At 47.2% G+C, this 24,506-nt stretch overlaps 1 protein-coding gene and 1 long non-coding RNA gene across 2 annotated transcripts in view; one reads left to right on the forward strand and one right to left on the reverse strand.

The window, feature by feature from the left end:
• Nucleotides 1-748: 748 nt before the first annotated feature.
• Nucleotides 749-24,506, reverse strand: part of RXRB (retinoid X receptor beta) — a 27,242-nt gene continuing 3,484 nt past the window's right edge. The window contains exons 2-10 of the mRNA XM_018558148.1: nucleotides 20,272-20,507; nucleotides 15,256-15,406; nucleotides 10,354-10,533; nucleotides 6,691-6,842; nucleotides 4,808-4,937; nucleotides 3,067-3,199; nucleotides 2,859-2,950; nucleotides 2,227-2,332; nucleotides 749-896 (exon numbers count right to left, since the gene is read on the reverse strand). Coding sequence (XP_018413650.1) covers nucleotides 749-896; nucleotides 2,227-2,332; nucleotides 2,859-2,950; nucleotides 3,067-3,199; nucleotides 4,808-4,937; nucleotides 6,691-6,842; nucleotides 10,354-10,533; nucleotides 15,256-15,406; nucleotides 20,272-20,507 — 1,328 coding nt within the window. The remainder of the gene's footprint in view (nucleotides 897-2,226; nucleotides 2,333-2,858; nucleotides 2,951-3,066; nucleotides 3,200-4,807; nucleotides 4,938-6,690; nucleotides 6,843-10,353; nucleotides 10,534-15,255; nucleotides 15,407-20,271; nucleotides 20,508-24,506) is intronic.
• Nucleotides 13,898-24,506, forward strand: part of LOC108788390 — a 14,174-nt gene continuing 3,565 nt past the window's right edge. The window contains exons 1-2 of the long non-coding RNA XR_001941337.1: nucleotides 13,898-13,907; nucleotides 21,657-21,661. This is a non-coding gene — a long non-coding RNA (uncharacterized LOC108788390). The remainder of the gene's footprint in view (nucleotides 13,908-21,656; nucleotides 21,662-24,506) is intronic.

The raw sequence follows: 24,506 nt of genomic DNA on the forward strand, positions 1-24,506 counted from the left end.
TTAAAATTAATTTGTTACATATTATCCAAAACCCAAAAACCATCCCCACCAACCCCCCAGTATACACCAAAAATGTCAGCGCAGTCTGTCCCTGGCGTGCCCCCCCGGCAGTCTCTTCATTCCAACCCAGTTAGTGAGGACGCAAGTCCGGCACCTCTCTCCGTCATAGAGTTCTCGTCTCTCAGAAGGAGGACATCTGCTCAGCTACAACCAACCTTTCCAACACTTGGGTACTTTGATGTTTCGAGGAGGGGGGGTGGACAACGCACCGGGGTGGGTGGAGCACTCTTTCGAGACATCCATTTTATTTTATTTTCTTCGCATAGTCACCACTTTTGGATCAAAGATATTGCATAGGAGCGTCTCAATAAAAGATTCGTCTGTGGCACCCGCACGGATGCTTCCCATTGGAGGTCTCTTTGCGGCAGTCTTGGTTTCTGCAGTTTATAAACTCTTGAGGGTGCACATCTACCATCTTAAAGAAGAAGAAGCCTACATGTTGGACTCCGCGTTCCATCTAAATCCCGATGTGGAAGCCGTCTTTAGAGAAGTGGACCATGAACTGTCAATGGGAAAGGGAGGGTGGGTGGAGCAGTGTATGGCCAAGTTCAAGCAGTCTCTCGGGATAGCTTTTGTGTGGCGCCGATACCACCGCCACCGCTTGGAAAAAGGTCTATTAGAGTATGTGTATACTACAGCTGACTCTCGGGGAAGGAGCAGCAGTGCCGGGCTTGTTTAGAACAGTCCCTCATGACAGCTGGTGGGGGGCTTCCAACATCTCCATCAGGAAGGTGTCTATTGGAGTGTCTCCGATGAGCTTGAAGAAGAAGAGGTGCTCCAGACATTTCAGACCGATGGAGCGCAGGGCGGGAAGGCGGAGGAGTAGCTTTGCAAACCTTAACAGGGAGGACAAAAGGAGATTTGGTTTTGGCAAGATGAAATGGAACAATTATAAAATAAATTTGGGAACAAAAAAACTTTCTTGAATCTGAATGGTTGCTACAAGGGCTTTCCTCCGCTGTTTATTCAGAAGGCCCATTCACACTCACCGGCCACTTTATTAGGTACACCTGTTCAATTGCTTGGCGACACTAATTGCTAAACCAGCCAATCACATGGCAGCAGCTCAATGCATTATGGGCTCATTCACACCACATCATCTCCAGACCACACCAGATTGTTTCCGGACCCAAAATGCATCCCAGTGTATCCCTATGCTATTTCTGGCCTCTGTTCACACCAGCGCAGTCCAGACCAGACAAGAAAAATACTGCGTGTTTCATTTTATCTGGTCTGGAATGCACTGGAACTGCGGGCAGGCTCACACCATTTTCTGGACCAGATCTGGTCCAGAAAATGGTGTGAACCTGCCCTTAGGCATCTAGACGTGGTGAAGACAATCTGCTGAAGTTCAAACCGAGCATCGGAATGGGGAAGAAAGGGGATTTAAGTGACTTTGCACTTGGCATGTTTGTTGGTGCCAGGCGGGCTGGTCTGAGTATGTCAGAAACTGCTGATTTCCTGGGATTTTCACACACAACCATCTCTCGGGTCTGCAGAGAATGGTCCGAAAAGAGAAAATATCCAGTGAGCGGCAGTTATGTGGACGGAATTGCCTTGTTGATGTCAGAGGAGAATGGATGGACTGGTTCGAGATGATAGAAAGGCAACAGTAACCCAAATAACCTCTCGTTACATCTGAGGTATGCAGAATACCATCTGACGGGCTACAGCAGCAGAAGAGCACACCGGGGGCTACTCCTGTCAGCTAAGAACTGGAAACAAAGGCTACAATTCGCACAGGCTCACCAAAATTGGACAATCGAAGATTGGAAAAACGTTACCTGGTCTGAGGAGTCTCGATTTCAGCTGCAACATTCAGATGGTCGGGTCAGAATTTGACGTAAGCATGGATCCCTCCTCCTGCCTTGTATCAATGGTTCCGGCAGGTGGTGGTGGTGTAATGGTGTGGGGGATATTTTCTTGGCAGACTTTGGGCCCGTGATTCTATCATGTCAATATGGACCTAAATCTCTGAGGAATGTTTGCAACACCTTGTTGAATCTATGCCACGAAGAATGAAGGCAGTTCTGAAGGCAAAAGGGGGTCTAACCCGGTACTAACAAGGTGTACCTAATAAAGGGGCTGGTGAGTGTATAGCTCCACATACAGTGTTCTCATCCTCTACCTCTTAAATAAAACAACACAGCAATGCCCATCCCTCACCTTCCTTGCTGGTCAGGGTATTTCTGCTTGCAGTACGATTCCAATGATGCATAGACCTTCTCCCTCAGGACCTCCACATCACCTGAATTAGACAGTCCTTTGGCATCTGGAAAGTAAAAACATTGAAGTCTGATAAGTCCACAAAAGGTGTAAGCTGTGGGGCCCATCATCCCTATTCTTATTTCACTGGTTGGGGAGTCATCGATGTGGAACAAGCATCTGAAGTTGCAGGACAGCTCATCCACACGTCACAAATGTCATTATCTAATCAAGTATTGAAGCAAAGTTTCGCCCTGGGACATTCAACACTGTGAAGCTGCAATTCCTCTATTTCTATCTAGACAGCTTCTTTATTATCAATGAAAGGCACTCAGGTCCGAAATCTAATTTGTGGGCTGACAATACACAGAAATTTGGAGACTTGGTGGTGTCAGTCCTGCCCTGTATTCTCTTACCAATCTACTCCAACCCTCCTACTCCCTGCTCTTCACAGCATAAAGGCTAATCATTCTGTAGTCCCAAAATAAAGGACATGGAGTACTAATTGCTCTCCAGACAACTTTCAGAAGATCAGCAATGGCATTCTACACATTTCACTCTTTCAACAAAATCAGTGTGTCGATGGTACCTACCTGGGTTAAACAAAATAATCGCTCGCAGACAGCCGAGTTCAGTCTTATCCATGCGCATGTCTCTCATCTTAGACACAAGTTCAGTAAGCACTCTGCAAATACACAAGAACACAGTACAGAGGTCAGCAAAAGCAGAAGCCAATATGCAAAATAAAACGCCGTACGAGACCATGAGAGCAAAAACCTAACATGGATCGCCATTAATTACCTGTCAAATATGGCCCCCACCCCTGCACTGTGTGCACTATTGCGGTGGACATGGAGGCCGGTAGCTAACAGGATGCCGTCTTTCACAGAAATAGAGCGGTGGGAGAACGAGGCGATGAGGAGCTCATTCCATCCTAAAGAAAGAGAGGCATAGACAGGTTTATATACCGCATTGTACAGGGGGGGAAACGAACATTCGCTTTCTTTAGAAGTAAAGGTTTGTGAACACCTATATGAGCTCACGGACCTCCCATTCCAAAAACCATGGGCATTAAAGTAATATATTCTAGCCCCTACCACCTGCAGTGGAGTGGCTACTAGAAATTTAGTGATTGCCAGAGCTGTAGTCACTCCAGTTGAATTATAGTTGGCATTTATCTGGTTAATTCCGGGTGTTCTGGCATTGATTGGACCTGCCTGAGTGGAGTGCGACTCTGCTGTATTGTGTGAAAACCAATGGGGGACACCGACAGTCCACTAGCCAATTTCTGGGGTCTCGTAGCCAGTGGTGCATGCTGGGCCAAGGCATATATACTCAGGGGAATTGCCATGTGTTAGTCCAGGTTGGAGTTCTGTCCAGCCTGCCCCCAGGCTAGGCCTAGGAGTGGGAATACTCGAGTGGGGGAAATGCTTTGCTAGGCCTCAGGCCTGGAGGAGGCCTTTGCTACTGATTGAGGGAGAAGAACCAGGGAAGCTGCTGGCTGCGCCTCTCATGGATATCCTAAGCCCTAAACCCTCTCTCCCCATGCAAGAGTTCTAATAAACGTTCTTCAGCATTGTACTTTTGGCCTAGATCTCAGCTCTGTTGGACATAGAAGAGGGTGCTGTTAATGCTTGTGGGCAGCTGGTTGCTAAAATCCCCTAGACAGGCTATGGATGACCTGGGTATACCAGCGGCTCCTTCGGGGGTGAGCGCTACAATATATATATATATATATATATATATATATAGACTTTTTTACGTCCGTTTTTTTACAACGGGCGGACGGCAAGAGGTTTAGTTCTGTAAATTGTGAGGTGATCGGCCTCCATGGATCGGACTTGTTTTTCCAGAACATCACACATGATGATGGATTGGAATCTGGAGAACTTGGAGGCTAAGTCATCACCTCTAACCTCGTTGTTGTGTTCCCCAAACCATTCTCGAACCATTTTTGCAGTGTGGCAGGGCGCATTATCCTGCTGAAAGAGGCCACTGCCATCAGGGAATACCATTTCCATGAAGGGGCGTACTTGGTCAGCAGCAATGTTCAGGTTAGTGGTATGTGTCAAGGTAATATGCACACAAATGGCAGGACCCAAGGTTTCCCAGCAGAACATTGCCCAAAGCATTACATTGCCTCTGCTGGATTTCCTTCTTCCCATAGTCCATCCTGGTGCCTTTTCGTCCTCAGGTAAGCGTTGAACATGTACTTGGCCAGATTTGGATAGACTCCTGACAGTTAATTTTTTGCTGTCTGTGTATCATTGCGGATATTTCCTTTCACATCCTGCCCCAGAGATGCAACAGGAAGTTAGAGGAAACTTCTCATAGTGAGGGAACCTCCCCTCTTAAACAGAAACAGAAAAAGGTCTCCCCAAACTGTTACCACAAGGTTGGATGTGCACAATTGTCTACAATGTCTTCCTGTGCTGTAATATTAACAGACCTGAAACGCCTGACCTCAAAAATTTAGAGGGATGCCCATATAATTGTCTAAATAGTGTAGCACGTTACATCAAGCTAACTAAAATCATCTTACCAGCTCTGAGCAGAATGACCTGATCGTCCAGCGGCAGCTCAGAGAAATGGGGTATCCTCTTGGCCCATTCGACTAAAGTAAAGAGTTGTTTATCAGCAGCTTGACAGATGTTGGTAACTGGGTCGCTTGGCTGGAGAGAAAAAAAAAGGGGGGGGGGGAGCGGAAGAGCTCAATTAAAAATGGCCATGTTAATGCACTTCTCAGTTTATAAATGGTTATTCAGTAAGGCTAAAAAGAAACATGCAGAATCCAACACCCACCAAGCAAACTGGTAACACCCAGCGAAAGCAACAAGGCCATAAGCCTTACTATCAGCTTGAGAGGGGCTGTGTAAAGCTGGCCATACACTGCTGCTCTATTTTTTTCGCTCAACCCGTGGGCTGAACGAAGAAAAAAAATATAACAGATTCCTCCATCAATGCTACGAGCGCATTGGTTGAGAAATCCCGGCTGTTTCTCTTGTGTTCCGACACCAAACAAATACTGTCAGAGCATCCGAATATAGCCGGCAGTTCAGTGGCCGTCGGCTTTGTTTGGACAAGATTTTCAGACCAGCTCCTTTGATCAGCCGATTGAGGGATGCTGGCCTAAAGGGTTTCCGAAAGCGGCACTCGCTGTGTGAATTTCAGCCAGTTCCTCAATAACCAACCAAAATTTGCACACAGTGTATGGCCACTTTAAGAGATTGCGGGAAGTTGAAAATAGATACAGTGGTACCTCGGTTCAGGAACGCTTCTGTTCGCGAACTATTCGGTTCGCGAACAGGAAGTTCAGCAAAATTTTGCCTCCGTTTGCGGTGACGAACACAACCGCAGCCATTTTCACCGCTCTGACACATGGTCATGGCTTCCTCTAGTCGAGATCACAGTTTGATTCGGTTCATGACCAAAATCGCAGAACAAATTACGTTCGTGAACCGAGGTGCCACTGTATAGCTACACTAGCAGAATTATCAAATATTTGGCTGCCTAGGGGGTCAAGGAATGATTTGCATGGCTCTGCGTACTGTCCTAAATGAGGAATAATCCTTTGGAAATGTGATGGAATGAGACATGTGAATACATTTTGTTCTAGGAAGGTTTTACTGTGCTACACCATCAACACAGCTGGAGGGCTGTTTGACTCCTTTAGTCCTCAAGCTCTATGGTTATACTGTCTCAAAATATATTTAACAAATACATAAAGTGCATTAAGAAGCTTCTCATACTAACAGAAGTAAAAGAAATTCCAGCACCTATATTTGTTTAATGGTATTTCCACTTTCCCCGGCAAATTTGGGAAAACAAAATTATCCCCACTAACCTGTTAAGCACCCATGCCTCCTCTGCGGGAGGGAACCAGCCAGGGATTTGAAGGGTTGGGGCTGAGGGGGCAGATTGGTGGGGGTAATTCCATTTTCCCAAATTCGCAGCTTGGGCATAAGTACATGGATGCCTAGTATCATTCTATGCACAGAAGAATACTGCAGACAGCGGGGCCGTTCTCTCCAGCATTTAGGTTCTGCCCATCGTGGGAGGGAAAAGTGGGCCTGTGGCTTCACCAGACACATCTGGAAATATGGTATGTATAGATTTTTTTAATGTTATGAAGTCAGCTCCAAAAGGTTGGGGCCAAACGGGGTGGTGGGGGGCTAGCAAGCCTGGAGTTGTCCTTTAAGCAGGTCAATAATGGTAAATGCCCTAAAGCTACTGTATTGGTAGTCCTAGGCTACTGATCTTGTCAGGGTGACAATGGGATTACTGTCTGGCACTACAATAGTCAGGCAAATTCTAGAAGCAATTTGATAAATGCTTATTAACCCAACAGAGCTTCTCTGGTTGCTAAAGTAAACCTAAGGAAATGAAAGGATACAATGAAGCCAAGACCCCTGGACAGGTACTCACAGATCCACCTCCTTCGAGGCTTTGATCACTCTTCTGTTCTACGGCCAGCTCAGCATCCAGTATCTTCTCCACCGGCATGTCCTCATTGATGGTCCCACCATACTCCGAGTCTCCATCCCGCTCCCGGCCTCGCTGGCGCTCTTCCTGCACGGCTGAAGGAGGACACAGAAGACATGCTACCAGTTACAAAAAAAAAAAGTAAATAATATTCAAATTTAAAGCCCAACTCCAGCCAAAAAGGTGTTTTTCTTTTTACATAATAGAATGGAATAGGTTAAAAGCATTGCCAAGTTTGCGTTGCAGTCTGTATCTCAGTTTGGGAGATTTCTTCTCACTTCCTGTCTAGGTAACAAATTTCAAATGAACAGGAAGTGAGGTTTAAAGGTTCTCAGAGGGGACAAAGAAAACAAAATTCACAAGAGAGGTTCTGACCCATCCCCACTATCTGAAACTTGGCTGGAGTTATGCTTTATGCCAACAATGCTTTGAGAACTTCTAATCATTAACGGCCTCAACATTGCCATCTGTTCTGGAAGACTTGATTATAAAGCCCGTCATACACTGCCTGGCCCAAAAAAAAAAAAAGTCACGCTCTAATTTTTAGTTGAACTTCCTATAGCTTTGATTACGGCATGTATTCGCCGTGGCGTCGTTTCGATAAACCTATGCAATGTCACAACATTTATTCCCATCCAGAGTTGCATTCATTTGTCACCAAGATCTTGTAGTGATGATGGGAGAGTCGGAGCACTGTGTAAAGTCTTCTCCAGCACATCCCAAAGATTCTCAATGGGGTTAAGGTCTGGACTCTGTGGTGGCCAATCCATGTGTGACAATGATGTCTCATGCTCCCTGAACCACTCTTTCACAATCTGAGCCCGGTGAATCCTGGCATTGTCATCTTGGAATATGCCCAATGTGCCATCAGGGAAGAAAAACCCATTGATGGAAAAACCTGGTCAGTCAGTATATTCAGGTCAGCAGCTGACCACATTTTTGGGGCACATACCTTGACCTATTATCCAATGGCTCCAAAGGCTCTTACCTATTTGCTCAGCTAAATTCAGGTGGTGAATTTTTTGGGACAGGACTGCTGGTTTACATGCCGGGATTAGTATAGATGAAAACGGTCACTCAGCCACTTGGATCTCATTGCTGCAAGGTCTCTTATAAAACCCAAGCTTTATAGGTTGGATCTCCTCTTCCCTCTCCTCCTGGTCTTTTACAAAACACACAGCCCAAGGCTTCGTTTTGCGAATGGCCATGAAGAGAGAAATGGCGGACACACGACCATAGCATGGTGGTCTAGGAGTCCTGAAACGCTAACATCCAAAGGGCCCAGAATTACACTGGGAGCTGTACTACACCGGCATGTAAACCAGCAGATCTGACTAATGTAGATGAAAGCCAGCATGGCCAGGTTTATTTCTAGGCAAAGTAACGCACGCCTGCTTGAAGTCTGGTGAGTTTATGTCTGGAGACGGGCATTAAACACTTGTTCAGTGTACCTACAGGATATGTTAACAAAGTTTAACCAACAACGCTGAAAATGTTATAAAAATAACCTCGTGAGAGACTCAGAATCATATATAGAATCCTATACAATGTAGGCCAAGCTCTACGCAGCATAGGTGAACACCCTCCTCTAGTGGTCAAAGCCCTTACTGCAAAGGTTAGTCCAAAATCTGATCATTTATGTGTAAATCCAAGAACAAAAGTGTAATATGCAGTCATGGCCAAAAATATTGGCACCCCTCCATTTCTGTCATATAATGCACCACTTCGCACAGGAAATTGTTGCAATTACAAAGGTTTCGGCATTCTCATGTTTCTTTCTTTTGTTTGTACTGGTATGACACAACAAAGTGGTGGGTATATGGACTATAGCTCGCCATCTGAATGAAAAGGGACGCTATGATAGGAGACCCAGGGAGGACCCCACTGCTGACACAAACATAAAAAAGCCAAAACTTACCTGAGGAAGCCAAAATCCTTTTGGGAGAATGTGCTGTGGACAGACGAAACAAAATTACAGCTTTTGGTGCAGCCCATCATTCTACTGTTTTCAGTAAAAGAAATGAGAAAAAAATATACAGTCCCTACAGTCACACATGGGGGTAGGGGGGTCACTGATGTTTTGGGGTTGCTTTGCTGCTTAAGGCACTGGATGTCTTGACTGTGTGCATGGCATTATGAAATTTGAAGACTACCAAAGAATTCTGGGGTGCAATGGAGGGCCGAGTGTCAGAAAGTTGGGTCTCTATCAGAGGTCATGGGTCTTACAGCAGGACAACGACCAAAAGCAGAAATGGTTTCAGACAAAGCGCTGGGGAGTACTGGACTGGCCAGCAATGAGTCCAGATCTGAATCCCATAGACAGAGCTCCTGTGGAGAGATCTGAGAACAGCAGTTGGGAAATAGAACCTTCCAATATGAGAGAACCAGAGCGGGAAAGAAGAGTGCTCCAAAATTCCTGTAGAGAGGTGTAAGGAACTCATTGATGGTTACTGGAAGCCATTGATTTCAGTTATTTTTTCCAAGGGCTGTGTTACCAAATATTAATTGAGGGTGCCAATCATTTTGTCCCAATGTGTTTTGCGTGGAATGTGTCAGATTTGGCTTTTTTTTCCTCCACTTTTTTGTGTCATACCAATACAAACAAAAGAAATAAACATGAGAATGCCGAAACATTTGTAATTGCAACAATTTTCTGGGCGAAGTGGTGGATTATCTGACAGAAATGTAGGGGTGCCAATATTTTTGGCAATGACTGTATTCCAGCTTACCAGTCTTTAGATGTGATGGTTGCACAGGTTTTTTTTTACTATATCTACGGAGAAGCACCGTCATCACCCTAGGCTGCTCTTCCAATTGGGATTCAACCCCCCCCCCCACCCCCCATCACATAGGAAGAGGTGTTCTGTAGTTCCCAGACAAAAACTGGTGAGAGCTGATAACACTGAGATATTAGTTCAGTGCATAGGAAGGACGCTGGATATCCGACAGGATCAAAAGCTATTTTACAAATTACTTTTGTCTATAGACGGCCAGGTTGAAAATTGTCGGCTGAAGAGTGGCTGCTGCCAATCGGCTGTAGTCCTTATTCGGTATTCCGCCACCCGTGGCTGTCAGAATACAATAGCTGGAAAGGGAAATTACCCCATCCAGGCTCTGTAGCGTACATGGGGTAATAAAATGATTTCTTGTTTTCCTTTTCCAGCCCACGGTGGTAATGGCATGCAATCACCAGTACGCAGTTACACGCCAACCCGAATTTGCACATCCATGAAGGTCCAGGTACCCGCACTTGGACGCAGACAGCGCATCCCCAGACCTTCACAGATGTGCAGGTTCAGGTCAACGTGTAACTGCGTGCAGCCACGTCCTCCCATAGGGAAGGACAGGTGCTGCGTGTAATTGCTTGCAGTCGCCTGTACCTCCCTATGGAGGTACAGATGGCTGCACGCAACTGCATGCAGCACATGTCCCTCCCGGGATCAGGTCTCTGCACTGGCGTGCTTGCTGTATGGATGTGCATGCCTGTGCAAATGTGCCCTTACTCTGAAACTGCATGTGGCACCATATGAGCTAATAATCCAAACTAATAACTGGAAACTTACGCTCCATATAAAATGATAGCAAACAATGTAAAATGGCACTTACCCTCCCTCTTCATGCCGGTAGCCAGACACTTTTGATATCGGCAGTACTGGCAGCGGTTCCTTTGTCTTTTGTCCACAATACAGTCCTTGCTGTCCCGGCAGGTATAGGTCAGGTCTTTGCGGATAGTCCGTTTGAAGAAACCCTTGCACCCTTCGCAGCTGTACACCCCATAGTGCTTTCCTGTGAGGACACAAACCAGTACACTGTTACCAGGAGATCATTAAATGCCAGAGTTCTCTATACAGAATTAAAACACGTTTTTGGTCTGACCATATACACATTGATTTCATATCCAATTCATTGCTTGATACAAATGTTTCAGCAACTGGATAGTAAAAAAAAAAAAAGTTGCTCAAAGAACAGAAAACTTGGCTGTGTTGATCGCTATTAAACAAAAAAGGAGCCATCATCAGTAGGGATGACCTAATCTGCCCGGGTTCAGTCCAAGCCCGAAGTCTGCGAATCCTGAACGTAGCGCAAACTCTACTGAAGTCTATGGGAGGTGAACCTAGCTTCTTTTCTGGCCATTTTCAAGGCTAATAGGCAAACTATCGTTGAAGAAGGGCATAGGGAGCTGGGCACTGCCATGTACCAGACCAGGTCAGGTGCCTTGCAAGGCGGTGGCAGTCAAGCATGGGAACGACAATACCCAAGATCCCTGGCATACGTTTACAATATCGCAGCCATGGCATGTCATTTACTATCATGGCATGCAGCATTTTAGCAGATTGCACTGGACCGGAACGCAGGCACTAATGTGCCACGCATTCGGGTGCTGGCAATCGTACTGCGGGCGTGGCTGCGGTGCCATTGACTTCAATGTAACGCCATGCCCCCTCCCGTCCCTGAACGCAGGGGAGTCGGATGGTTTGCTTTCCAGTGCATTCCAGAGGCCAAACGCTCTGGAACGCATTCTTTGTGGTGTGAACCGGCCCTAAATGCCAACTCAAAGGATCATTTAGTTTATCTTTGAAAACACCCGTTTCCCCTCCTGTAGTTGTCTTCCGGGCTATAAGAGGTGTTCAACCCACTTACTATGAGCCCGGGGCATCATGGGCACATCACACTGTGGAACCTCACTAGAGAATGCTCACACGTCAAATATGAGAGCCAATCTGTACAGCACAGAGTACCACCCACTGCCAGAGCAGTGGAGCAGATGGGAGGAAATGAACAGGACCCCATTCATCATGTTACCGCCTAGAATTAAGGTAGGTGGGCAAGAAATTTTCCAGCATATGGATGGTGGCACAGCTTGTGCTTTAGTGTACGGTCACACTAGCTGGTATGCTAAAACGATCAATTGTAGCCTGCAGGCTGATGTCTGTGTGTGCTGGTGGTGGGGGGGTTGCCGTGCAGTGAGGAAAAATGTAGACATGCTGCATTTTTTTGCACCTCTAGTGTGGTGTGAACAGGGCATATTGAAAATAATTGTTTCAACGGCCCTCGTGGAGACCCACGGTGCTCAGGTTCAGAGAAAGGAAGGTCTCCGCAAATGGTGTCACCAAGGCCCTAAAAGTTGGAGCTGCCCTTCAAAACTGACCTTTACCCCCTTCGAATTAAAATCCCATCAGCATGCAGCACTTCATGCTATGAAATCATCTTACATTCATTAAACATCTTTTTTTCCCTCTTTTACCTACAATTATCATTTTTCCACTTCCTGGTCTTCTTGGGCATTAGTGGTGTAATCTGTGCCTAAAAGATGCATCCTGGGAAGGTTACACCACAGAGCATTGCTGGGAAATCTCATCTGTAAACTGCAAAATCTTGTGAGATCTCAGGGAAATGCATTATTTTTGGATGTGCATGGTCACATGTCCTAGTGACATGTGCCAAAGTTCCAGGAACTAAAGGGAGATGGATTCATCTGCCCTTAGTGAAAATGGCCACTGTGAGAAGAAGGGGGAGGAAAAGAAAAATAAGGGATGTGAAGAATAAAAAGCCGGCAATTATCTAGAAGTATCTGTGTGTGGATTGTCATCACTAAACATTTCTAAAGGGGTCTTTGATGTTATTTTTAGGAGACGGGTGAAGTTGCTATTTAACTGCCCTCCCTCCCCTCCGAACATGTCCTTTATCTTTACTTTCATGAAGTCCTATTTAGGAAATGACCCGGGACTTTGAAAAAGAAGGGATCCTAAGATACCCTGCCCTTCCATTTGAGATGCAGCAATGGGTGCTGAATACTAGAGGTGCACTGAAATGGAATTTTTAAAACTGAAATAAATAAAAAATGTCAGGCCGAAACCGATACCGAAAGTTTTTTATTTTTTCAAATTTTTCAAATATTTTATATTTATTCATTTTTTTATTATTTTTAACTTTACTTTTAGGGGCTTCGGCGAAATATTAGGGGTCTAAACAGACCCCTGATATTTCCCTTTTAAAATAGAAAAAGAGATTGAGAACACAGAGACCTCAATCTCTTTTTCTGTGTCCCCTGTTATCAATGAACAGGAATCCTCTATGAGTGTTCCTGTTCATTGATAACATGAGAACATTATTTGTTTACTATAACTACAATTATGAATGAATGGGGGTGATGTAGGGGTGATGTAGATCACTTCCCATTCATTCATAATTGAGGATATAGTTAACATATCCTCAATTATGTACACACACTCAGCGATCACTGATCGCTGAGTGTGTGTACCTTGCTCTCCCCTCTGACACGCTGTCACAGGAGGCTGATCGAGCGGTGTAGAGAGGAAAGCCCAGCCTCCTGTGACAGCGATGTCTCCGCCCACACACCGCTGTGCGATAGGCGGCTGAGCGGTGTGGGAGGAGACGCCAGCAGCTCACAGCGCTCTCTCACAGCGCTCAGCCGGCTGTCACTTTCTCTTCTCCCCGCTGGGACACAGAGCAGCGCCCAGCGGGAAGGAAAGAAATCAGGGATGCGCCGATGCATCAGCAGGAAAATGGCACTTTCGGCATTATGCCAAAAGTGCAATTTACGGTCAATATGTTTCGGCGGCCGATATATTGGTGCATCCCTACTGAATACTACCAACTGGGGGTAAGAGGAGAGGCAGTCACCATGTCTAAGCTCTGACCATTGAGAGTTGGAGCTTACACAGGGCTCCTCTACCTTGCTCCCAAAGGTAAAAAGATTGGCAGGGGCTGCGGGGTTACAGGGTTACACTAAGCCTGTGCTTGGACCATGCAGGACAAAGCAATAGCTTCACCTAAAAACTGAATGGATTTCCCAAAAGCACTTCCCTGATCTATGCTCTGTAGTTGTCTCTATTGCACAATAACAGCATGGCTACAAATGCAAAGACAACGCACAGACTCCGAGTCAATCTAAAAATGTTTTATACCCACAGCAACCCATAGCCTTCCAGCTGTCAATTGTGTGTTGCAACTGAGAATGAAGCAAGACCTGCAACTGGTTGATGAGGAACTACGGCTTCTGTTTTCCTCTTTTCAAGTTTAATTTGCTAACCTATTGCAAATCTAACTTTAGATCCAGTGATGTCATCACCGGGTCTCTGTGGCTGGTGAGAAGGGCCGTAAGGGTGCTGCATATAACTTCCTGAAATCAGGAAGCGGTGATAATGCCCACATGTGATGCTGAGCTTTCATAATGGAAAGAACTGAAATGCAATTATGAAAGGGGCGGGCCAGACAGTCTGGAGTGGAAAGCGCTAGATGATGCAGTGAAATGAGAGGAAGCAATTTCAGTCCAGGAGAGGAGCCGGTACAACTGTGCAAAACTTGAAGGGAAGGAGGTCAGCTTTAGGATTCCAATTTGCTGTACAGATCGTGCACTGCCATCTCTTGCCAATGCAACTGACTATTAACATTACTCTCCCTGGAGGACTCACTAGAGAGTCCCTGGGATTTCCCAATCTTTCTACACTGGGGTGGAAGGCTGCAGCTCACACACCCGTCTGCAGCTAACAAACCACCCCTCCCCTCCCAGCGTGCTGCTATCTGCATAGTAATCACACAGCAGCAGTGCTATGGGAATACACCGGATTCGTCTGCGAATACCTGGATATCACCCTCTCAGTTCTGATGAATACACCCAAATACCCATGCAATGGGCTCCCCTCCCGCACTGCAAGGGTTAAACTGCAGGAGAAGATATACAAGCTGTAATACTTCCCTTATCCTTCACTCCATCACATTACCTCTACGGTGTGCGACCGGTGCCGCAAAGCCTTTTCTCTCAGGCACTGCATCACATACAATGCAGGACCAGTGGCCCTACATTGTACATGAGGATGGCGAGGACCTGGGCACAGCACATGGAGAGCGGCGGAGAGAAGATTGCTGGCAGCCAGGGGAGTGAGGGATAAGGAAAGTATTACAGCCCATTCCTCTAACCCGAGACTTAAAAGAGAACTATGGGGTAAATGTTTTTCCCCATAGTTTTCTTTAGGGTCACAGGAGTACATATACTAACGTCCTCCCGTGACCCAAAGCTCAGTATATCGCAAGCTACAGCTCGCGGTATACTGAGACCACCGCAGCCGGGACGGATCCTGACAATGCTATAGGAGATCCACCAGGCTGCGTGAGAGCTGGCTCTGCCTATCTAGGAGGCAGCTGTGCCCGCCCCCTCCCCCGTCCGTTCCTCCAGTCAGCGCTAGAGGATCGGAGCGGAGCCACCGCTCTACATCGCATCGCATGGCTGCTGGTGTGCATGTGCCCAGTGCAGTGCTGATACTCATAATCGCACTTTTCTTTTTAGAACTTTATGTGACATTTACTTAAGTTCTATGGGCACAGCACAGAGCAATGAGGTTGTAATGAGCGTGACGCTCTGCGCTGTTCTGAAAAAAAAAAAGTACTGCATGCTGCTCTTTCAGCACAGAGCGCCGCAATGCTGTGGTGTGAATTAAGCCCATCTGAAACAAAACAAATTGAGTTGCATGGCGGCTGCACACTCACCAGAAGAGCGGTCTCCGCAGATGGCGCACAGCCTTTTCCCAAGGCCTGCCCCTCCGTTGGGATGTCCTTGCATGACTCTCATCCCCAGAGGGGGCTTCACATCTTCAGAGGAGCTGACTGGGTGCAGACTGGACAGAACGGTAGAATTTATCTGTAATGAGAAATATACAATGCAGAGGTTACAATGCATAGCAGACAACGGGGAATCATTGCTGCAGAGAAAATGTCCATTCAATACCGCAAAAGAACACCAATAGACTGGCCACCGCATGTCGCTTCACCAAAACACATCCTCCATTAGCAAACTACAGCCTGTGGTGTAACATCCAAATCCCCAAATGGAACCTTACAGGAGGAGGTAACTGAATAAGGAAGAGACCCAAATTGGAACAGAACTGCAGAACCTAATTTATGGGGATCTATGGTCAAAAGCTAAAACAAAACAAAAACAAACAAACTGTATTTTTAGATTGAATCTCCAGAGATTCTATCCCCCTCCTACTAACCAAATCCATCTAGAAGTCTGTAAACTTACTTATTAAAGATGCTCATAAGATGGACTTACTCGGGGCATTGAACACTTCACTCAGCCCTGCGAACATGCACTTCCTGGTAGGGATGCACCGATGCCGTTTCTTCCACTAGCTTGGAGCCAGCTTCTTGGGCAATCAGGAAGCCGGGCAGGGTGTCATTACCCACTGGCCGGCTTCTTGATTGCCCGGGAAGCCGGCTAGCTGCTGATTGGCTGGGAAGCCGACTTCCGGCCCAGGGGGCGGGCTCTATAGCCAGCTTCCCAGCCAATCAGCGTGAAGCCAGCTTCCCAGCCAATCAGCGTGAAGCCAGCTTCCCAGCCAATCAGCGTGAAGCCAGCTTCCCAGCCAATCAGCGTGAAGCCAGCTTCCCAGCCAATCAGCGTGAAGCCAGCTTCCCAGCCAATCAGCGTGAAGCCAGCTTCCCAGCCAATCAGCGTGAAGCCAGCTTCCCAGCCAATCAGCGTGAAGCCAGCTTCCCAGCCAATCAGCGTGAAGCCAGCTTCCCAGCCAATCAGCGTGAAGCCAGCTTCCCAGCCAATCAGCGTGAAGCCAGCTTCCCAGCCAATCAGCGTGAAGCCAGCTTCCCAGCCAATCAGCGTGAAGCCAGCTTCCCAGCCAATCAGCGTGAAGCCAGCTTCCCAGCCAATCAGCGTGAAGCCAGCTTCCCAGCCAATCAGCGTGAAGCCAGCTTCCCAGCCAATCAGCGTGAAGCCAGCTTCCCAGCCAATCAGCGTGAAGCCAGCTTCCCAGCCAATCAGCGTGAAGCCAGCTTCCCAGCCAATCAGCGTGAAGCCAGCTTCCCAGCCAATCAGCGTGAAGCCAGCTTCCCAGCCAATCAGCGTGAAGCCAGCTTCCCAGCCAATCAGCGTGAAGCCAGCTTCCCAGCCAATCAGCGTGAAGCCAGCTTCCCAGCCAATCAGCGTGAAGCCAGCTTCCCAGCCAATCAGCGTGAAGCCAGCTTCCCAGCCAATCAGCGTGAAGCCAGCTTCCCAGCCAATCAGCGTGAAGCCAGCTTCCCAGCCAATCAGCGTGAAGCCAGCTTCCCAGCCAATCAGCGTGAAGCCAGCTTCCCAGCCAATCAGCGTGAAGCCAGCTTCCCAGCCAATCAGCGTGAAGCCAGCTTCCCAGCCAATCAGCGTGAAGCCAGCTTCCCAGCCAATCAGCGTGAAGCCAGCTTCCCAGCCAATCAGCGTGAAGCCAGCTTCCCAGCCAATCAGCGTGAAGCCAGCTTCCCAGCCAATCAGCGTGAAGCCAGCTTCCCAGCCAATCAGCGTGAAGCCAGCTTCCCAGCCAATCAGCATGAAGCCAGCTTCCCAGCCAATCAGCATGAAGCCAGCTTCCCAGCCAACCAGCATGAAGCCAGCTTCCCAGCCAACCAGCATGAAACCAGCTTCCCGGGCAATCAGGAAAGTCAGATTCCCTATGATGAGGGAAAGATTAATAAGTACAAAAAACTTGTTTACATCTGAGCCAAGTAAAAGCGATCGTGAGATGCCTCCTGAGAGAGATGATTATGGACGTCACAAACCCTGTAGCCTTCTAATTTCCAATGCAAACACATTCAAAAGGAGTGGGAACAGAAGTGCTGAGTTACTGCCACAAGGGGGAGCAGAGCTGCTAAGTTACTGCTAACCGTGTTTCCCCGAAAATAAGACAGTGTGCTGCGGCCGGCTGGCGTGTGGGCGGGGCTAGAGCTGCGGCAGGCTGGCGTGTGGGTGGGGCTGGAGCTGCGGCAGGCTGGCGTGTGGGCGGGGCTGGAGCTGCGGCAGGCTGGCGTGAAGCGGTAGAAGGGGGAGCTGAGCTGCTGCATCACTGCTGGAAGGGGGAGCCGAGCTACCGAGTCAATGCTTGAAGGGGGGAGCAGGAGAGGTACTGAGAAACCTTCAACAACCTCAGTGCTTCTGCTGCAAAGTTTGAAGAATTGATTCACAGAACCTGCAGCTACGAAGTCAGAGAGGGCTTAAAAGTCATTTAATGCTAGTTAAGAATATGCAAAATACTTAAATATTCATGGCCACGCAACAAAGTTTAAAAATACTTGTTTTTATGAAAACTTGCAGTTATCTTAAATCAGAACTCGACATAAAAAAAATATTTAATTATCCTTAATTCTAGCAATGTTTTGTGCCCTGTAGCAACAGGAAATAAACAGTGCAGCTTCCCTAATCACCCCTCCGCTCCCAGTATCCAATTGAAGGGTCAATGAGGTCAAAAACTCTGCTCCTCATCTCCCTGCATACGTGTCCCTAAGAAGGTGATTAAAGGAAGCCAATATAAAAAAAAAAAAAAAAACATATTTAGGTATTTATTGTTGCTGTAAATCTACCACGTGACTTTTTTTTTTTATAAAATACATAAAAACGGCATTAACTGGCTTTTTAATATTTGCTGGAGTTACACTTTAAGAATTACATTACCCAGTTCCTCTGACCACCCACCACTCAGGACAAAACTAGCAATTTGAGGCCTCACGAGCTCGCGCAGGAGATATCTTGCTTGCACATAAAATAACAGAATGATCTGAATGTATAGTCACCAGCAGAACGGGATTTGCATGAATGGAGCTTTTGTATTTGGCCTCTGATACTTCTCCTAATAAAACCACAAACAATTAACAGAACTCTTAACAGAACATGAGCCTCCGGCGGCTGAACGATTTGCTCAGCCCACAGAACTCTAATGACTCCACAGATATCGGTGATATGAAACGATTGGTCTCATTTGACTGAGTAAACATTTATTTCCATGCAAAGACCTTCTGCCTGACACACAACCTCATCGATCAAACCGGGAAGAACGTTCTCAGTCTGTGCTTAATGGGAGAGCAAAGAGAAGCAACTGATTGGCTGTTATGGGAAATTAAGACAAAATGTTTGTCTGTCTCATCATCAAGGCCTAACGGCAGCATATCCGAAGACCATATGAACTTTAGGTCTGCCTGTCCTCCCATCGTACTGCCCTCTCTGCAGAACCTAGCCGGAAAGGTCAAAAGGCTCATTTACACTGGCATGCACATTGATACGTCATGCACGCCCGTGAAGAGACCTGCTCTCAGAAGGGACAGGTGCTGCGTGCAATTGCATGCAGCCGCCTGTACCTCCCTATAGGAGGATGGGACTGCATGCGGCTACTCATGGACCCGATCCTTTACATATGTGCAGGTTTGGGTCAGAATGTAGCTGAATCTTCCCACAGGAAGGTAGAGCCGGCTGCACGGAATTACACACAGCACCAGTCCCTCCCGGGATTAGGTCTCTGCTCGGACGTGCATGCCGTACAGATGTGCACACCGTGTGAATGAGCCCTAAAACTCATCCACTCACTTGTTATAGCTCGTCTTATAGCTCATTGGCCTAGCTCTACTCAGGCTATCCCCCCTTCAGTCCATCATGAATGTAGCTGCTAGACTCATTCACCTAACCAACCGCTCAGTGTCTGCATTCCCCCTCTGCCAATCCCTGCACTGGCTTCCATCCCCCACCCCCCTCTGCCAATCCCTGCACTGGCTTCCAATAGCCCAAAGGATAACATTCAAAATATTAACAGTCACTTATAAAGCCATCCACAACTCCGCCCCGGGATATATCTCAGACCTTGTCTCAAAGTATCACCCTAACCGTCCACTCCGCGCTTCCCAAGACCTCCTGCGTTCCAGCTCCCTCATCAACTCCTCCCATGTTCACCTCAAGGACTTGTCTAGAGTCTCTCCAATCCTATGGAACTCTCTACCCCAACCTGTCCGTCTATCTCCCACACCGACTGCCTTTAGGCGATCCCTTAAGACTCATCTCTTCGGGGAAGCCTATCCCACCTCAACCTAACCGCTCAACCATCACGTTCTCAAATAATCATCCCAACACAGCTCCCTCCTCATGTATCACTTCTCCCTCCCTTTTAGATTGTAAGCCCTCAGGGGCGGGGCCCTCCTTACCATCTTGTCTTGAATTGTATTGTGATTGTAATGTCCTTCTTATATTGTAAAGTGCTGCGCAAACTGTTGGCGCTATATAAATCCTGTATATTAATAATAAAACCTATCACTTGGAGCAGACTCCAGTCCCAATAAATCCCGCTTTCTCCAGCAAAAGTATAATGGGCAAGTGCTGGCTCTGTGTAAAGCCAAAGGCACCGATTGGCTGCCTCAGCAGCCCCAGTATAACTAACAATTCATCGGTCAATCTGATTTCAGCAAACCGAATGTCTGATTTTTGGTTACCATTGAAAAAGAAATCTGCACATCAGGTTTGGCTACCGAGCAAGACTGATGGAGTGAACCTCTAAACATTAAACACTAGAGGGAGCAATTACATGTCTACAATAACGTAACATGTCCACATTGGAATGAGATTTAAAAAAAAGGAATTACTTTCAGGAAGAACTCCGAGCAAACCAAATACAAACCCTTGCAGAATCTCAGTTTTGGGTGGACTGACTGTTTAATTGTATTTTCTATCTTTGCACATAAAAAGGAGACGACAAATACCTGAGGGCTGCTGACAGGTCCGTATCCTATAGAAGGTGTGCCCGGAATTCCAGGGGACATTGAGGGGTTGATGACAGGAAATGGGGAACCCAAACTGCCGAGCGGAGAGTTCACAGAGGAAGTCATCGCAGATCCAATCATGGAAGGGTGGAGAGGCGCACTATGAGGAGGTGGGGTGGCGTTGAGGGAACGTCCGAGGGGTGGGCTGAGAGATGATGTGTCTGGGCTTTGGCAAACTGTGGAGAAGGAAACATTGATACCAATAAAAATACACGCCATGCATATCATGTGACCACAACATATAAATAGACAACATCCAGGAAAACATGATTATAGAACAGTGAAAGGCCGTAATTAGAGCCGGTGTCACCTGTTAACTTCAGCCAAAACTTTAGTAGAAAACACAAAAGAGTGATGACAAAACATCATTCCAAACATCAACTACTACTGCTTAAATAATACTAAGGTTTGGTGATCCCTCTGGTGATAATAAAGATCTGTATAGAGGAATTAGGACCTCCTTCCTCCTGCTGGGGATCCCTCTAGTGATAATAAAGATCTATATAGAGGAATCAGGACTTCCTTCCTCCTGCTGGGGACCCCTCTAGTGATAACTAAAGATCTATATAGAGGGATCAGGACCTCCTTCCTCCTGCTGGGGACCCCTCTAGTGATAATAAAGATCTGTATAGAGGAATCAGGACCCCCTTCCTCATGCTGGAGATCCCTCTAGTGATAATAAAGATCTGTATAGAGGAATCAGGACCCCCTTCCTCATGCTGGAGATCCCTCTAGTGATAATAAAGATCTGTATAGAGGAATCAGGACCCCCTTCCTCATGCTGGAGATCCCTCTAGTGATAATAAAGATCTGTATAGAGGAATCAGGACCTCCTTCCTCCTGCTGGGGACCCCTCTAGTGATAATAAAGATCTATATAGAGGAATCAGGACCCCCTTCCTCATGCTGGAGATCCCTCTAGTGATAACATCTATATGGTGTAATAAGAACTTTTGTAGTTGGGAACTGTGAGGAACACCTGCCAGCTTTGTATTGCTGTTGTGACCTCATGTTGAGGATTTCCCTCAATTTCTGTGTGGTCACCGGTATAGGAAGTGAGTAGAGCTCTCCACAAAAGAACACAAACACTTAAGAGGAACGTCGGCCTTACAGTAGTGCAGCCAATCAGATGCATTCACTGTTCAGGTTTTCCGACAGCTTCATCCACGCTGTTTAGCAGTTTTCTCTTCTATGGCCATTTTTACATTGCTTCTCTCTAACCACAACTAAAAGTTTGTTCGAGTTTTAACATCTGAGCTGCACTTCTGTTTCCTATGCGAGCTACACTCGGCCTCTATGGAGCACTTTAGCGCTAAGCATTTGAAGGGCACGTTCCAAGATTTCATCACACAAGCAGGAAAGTGGAGGAAAGTAAAAATCCAGCACACACACACCGCCCCACGCACATCCGCAGCTGATTGGCTGGACAGCTCTGCACAGAAACCCCTCATAACTACTGATTGAGCAGCACAGCCAAGCATCTGGGGTACCAGTACTGGGTAATACAGCTCGGCTTACCCATCACAGAGCCAGTCCGGCATATTCCGCCTACAAAATGATGAAAAATATGAATTCGGGGTGAACCCTTTCACATTTGGATTCTCCGATGTAGCAATAGGAGACTCTGGCTGACACAACCCCTGGCAAACGGAGTTCTCATTTCTCCAGAGACGACGCTGCGCACATCCCGGTACAGCCGACGTCTGCAGCCAATTAAAACACGATGGAAAATTCACTGGGTGTAAAACAAACAAAGAGGAGCGGAGCGCTGGGTGCGCCTGACCGCGGAGGAGACATTACTCCTCGTCGGTATAAGACTCACCTGGCCAACGGCTCTCATTGACGCAGCCGATTGGGCATTTACATAGTTACATAGTATTTGAGGTTGAATAAAGACATTAGTCCATCAAGTCCAACCTATTAGGATCTCATTCTAGGAGTCCAAACGTTTCTTAAGGTATTTACAAATAGCTAGGATGCTTTTTTTTCTTTGCACATCATTTCTGTTCACTATATTATGGTTGATGGTGAGGACGTCATACCTGACCCACATTGCATGAACATTCTTGGACCATACACATGTGTGTGTGTATCATATGTAACGATTGTTTCATTCGGCAGCCACATTACAATTCCACAACTGGTCATCCAATGTCTAAGGCCCCACTGACTATTCAGCATGAAATGTCCTTGTATCGGCTTCCTGGTTCTTCTGTGCGGAGCCTTGCATGGTCATCGCTCCCAATCCGGGGAAAACTTCACACCCAATTTCTCCCCAGGCCCGCTGCTGATTGCCTTGGTTCTTGGAATGGGCAACGCTGGGGTGGCAGAGGTTCTTGGAATGGGCATCACTAGGTTTTGTAGAGGTTCCCTGTAATTGGGTTCACTGGAGTCGTAGAGGTTCTTGTAACGGGCAACGCTGGGATCGTAGAGGTTCTTGTAACGGGCATCGCTGAGGACTTAGCGGTTCCTGTAATGGGGCTCACTGGGTTCATACAAGTTCTTGTAATGGGGCTCACTGGGGTCATACAAGTTCTTTTAATGGGGCTCACTGGGGTCGTAGAGGTTTTTGTAATGGGGCTCATTGGGGTCGTAGAGGTTTTTGTAATGGGGCTCACTGGGGTCGTAGAGGTTCTTGTAATGGGCATCACTGGGGTCGTAGAGGTTCTTTTGGGCCCTCACCCTGCGGATGAAAGCCTCCAAAACATCCAGCATGGCTGCTCCTGAATCCTTCACGAGTCTGAAGTCGCTAGGAAGAGAGCGCTTGTTAGGCGCTACACTGGTTGTGTTCTGGCGCTCCCACCGCTATGGAGCCAAAAGTGCCAGCATGACGCTCAGGTATAAACGGGCACCATTGCATTGTTGTGCTTCAGGAAACATGCAACAAATCCCTAAGGTGTGAATGTGGGCTGAGGATTGTTGAGAGGTGTAACTGCTCCGGTTTCTCTAGGGGCCGGAATAAAGAAGATGTGCTCACCTGATCTTCTGTTCTGCGGCAGCAACCGTTCACCTCTCTCTCCCCCTCCAGCTGTGGTATGTTCCTCTGCATCCTCACATCTAATGCGTGGGAATGGACTGTATTAGACGTGATGACGTCAGTTGGGCTTAGACCACCAGCGCCCGGGGAAGAGGAGGCTGCGGGGACCGGTCAAGCAGTCAGGCTGAAGGATCTGGCGTTTCTTTTATTTGAGCCCCTAGACCAGAACAAGCAGGTGCAGGGGAAGCCCCACGGCAAGGGTTAACTTGCATACCTGGAGTCCTCCTTTAATGTCAGCTTTGTCGTGCATCTCCATACGGCGTACAAAGATATTTCCTTGTCCTCAGATCTCCTCAATGGAAACATGTTGCCTGGCTACCTCAGGGCTCATTACAGACAAGATCACCGAATGCTCATTCTACATTTTCCATGCCAACCCCATTATCAGGCATGAGGCGTCATTTCCGCAGGCACGATGGTTACCTGGCTTTTGGAATCCATCACATATAAATCAATTCACCATCCCACGCCCCCGCCCCTTTAGTACACATGTCCATGCGCTCGCTGTGTTTAGGCGGCACTCATACCAGAACTTCAATTGTCCCCTAAATTGTATGGCAAATGCCAGAGGTGCTGAATGGGCCCCATTATGAGTCACAGCAACAGCCGCCGTCCAGCACTGCGCACATCACAAATCTCAATCTGCCGATGTATTAGAAAGTTTTGGATTATGGTCACATGACATATGTTGTATTTTATAGCTGAACTGACAGAGGAAATACAACGGGGGACTTTAACCTGCCGAAGGATTTGTATTTCTGTCCATCCAGTCCTAAGATCGACACAGCTCTGACACATCCCAGCCCTGTCTGGCAGCACGGAAGACCTCATTATTACTTACAGGTCTTGTCCTCCCCTCTGCCTATAATTGGACAGTTAAAGGAGAAGCAGGAGAATGAGTCAGTCTGTTCTCTCCTACTATCAGCATGACAGTGTGCAGTGAAATCATGGAGGCTGTCAGTGCTACATCTGAAAATTCCAGTTACCTGGCTGTCATGCTGATCCAACGGCTCCAGTTAGGGACTCGGGACGAGTATGCAGGGCAGGCGCTCTAACCTTCATGATATGTACAGTACATGTATACCGGGTTTAAAGCATACACATCACAATCTGTACGGCCTCAAGGAGCCGGGGCCTGC

The sequence above is a fragment of the Nanorana parkeri genome, unplaced genomic scaffold (assembly GCF_000935625.1).
Source record: "Nanorana parkeri isolate BGI_ZX_2015 unplaced genomic scaffold, ASM93562v1 scaffold321, whole genome shotgun sequence".
NCBI classification, from domain to species: Eukaryota; Metazoa; Chordata; class Amphibia; order Anura; family Dicroglossidae; genus Nanorana; species Nanorana parkeri.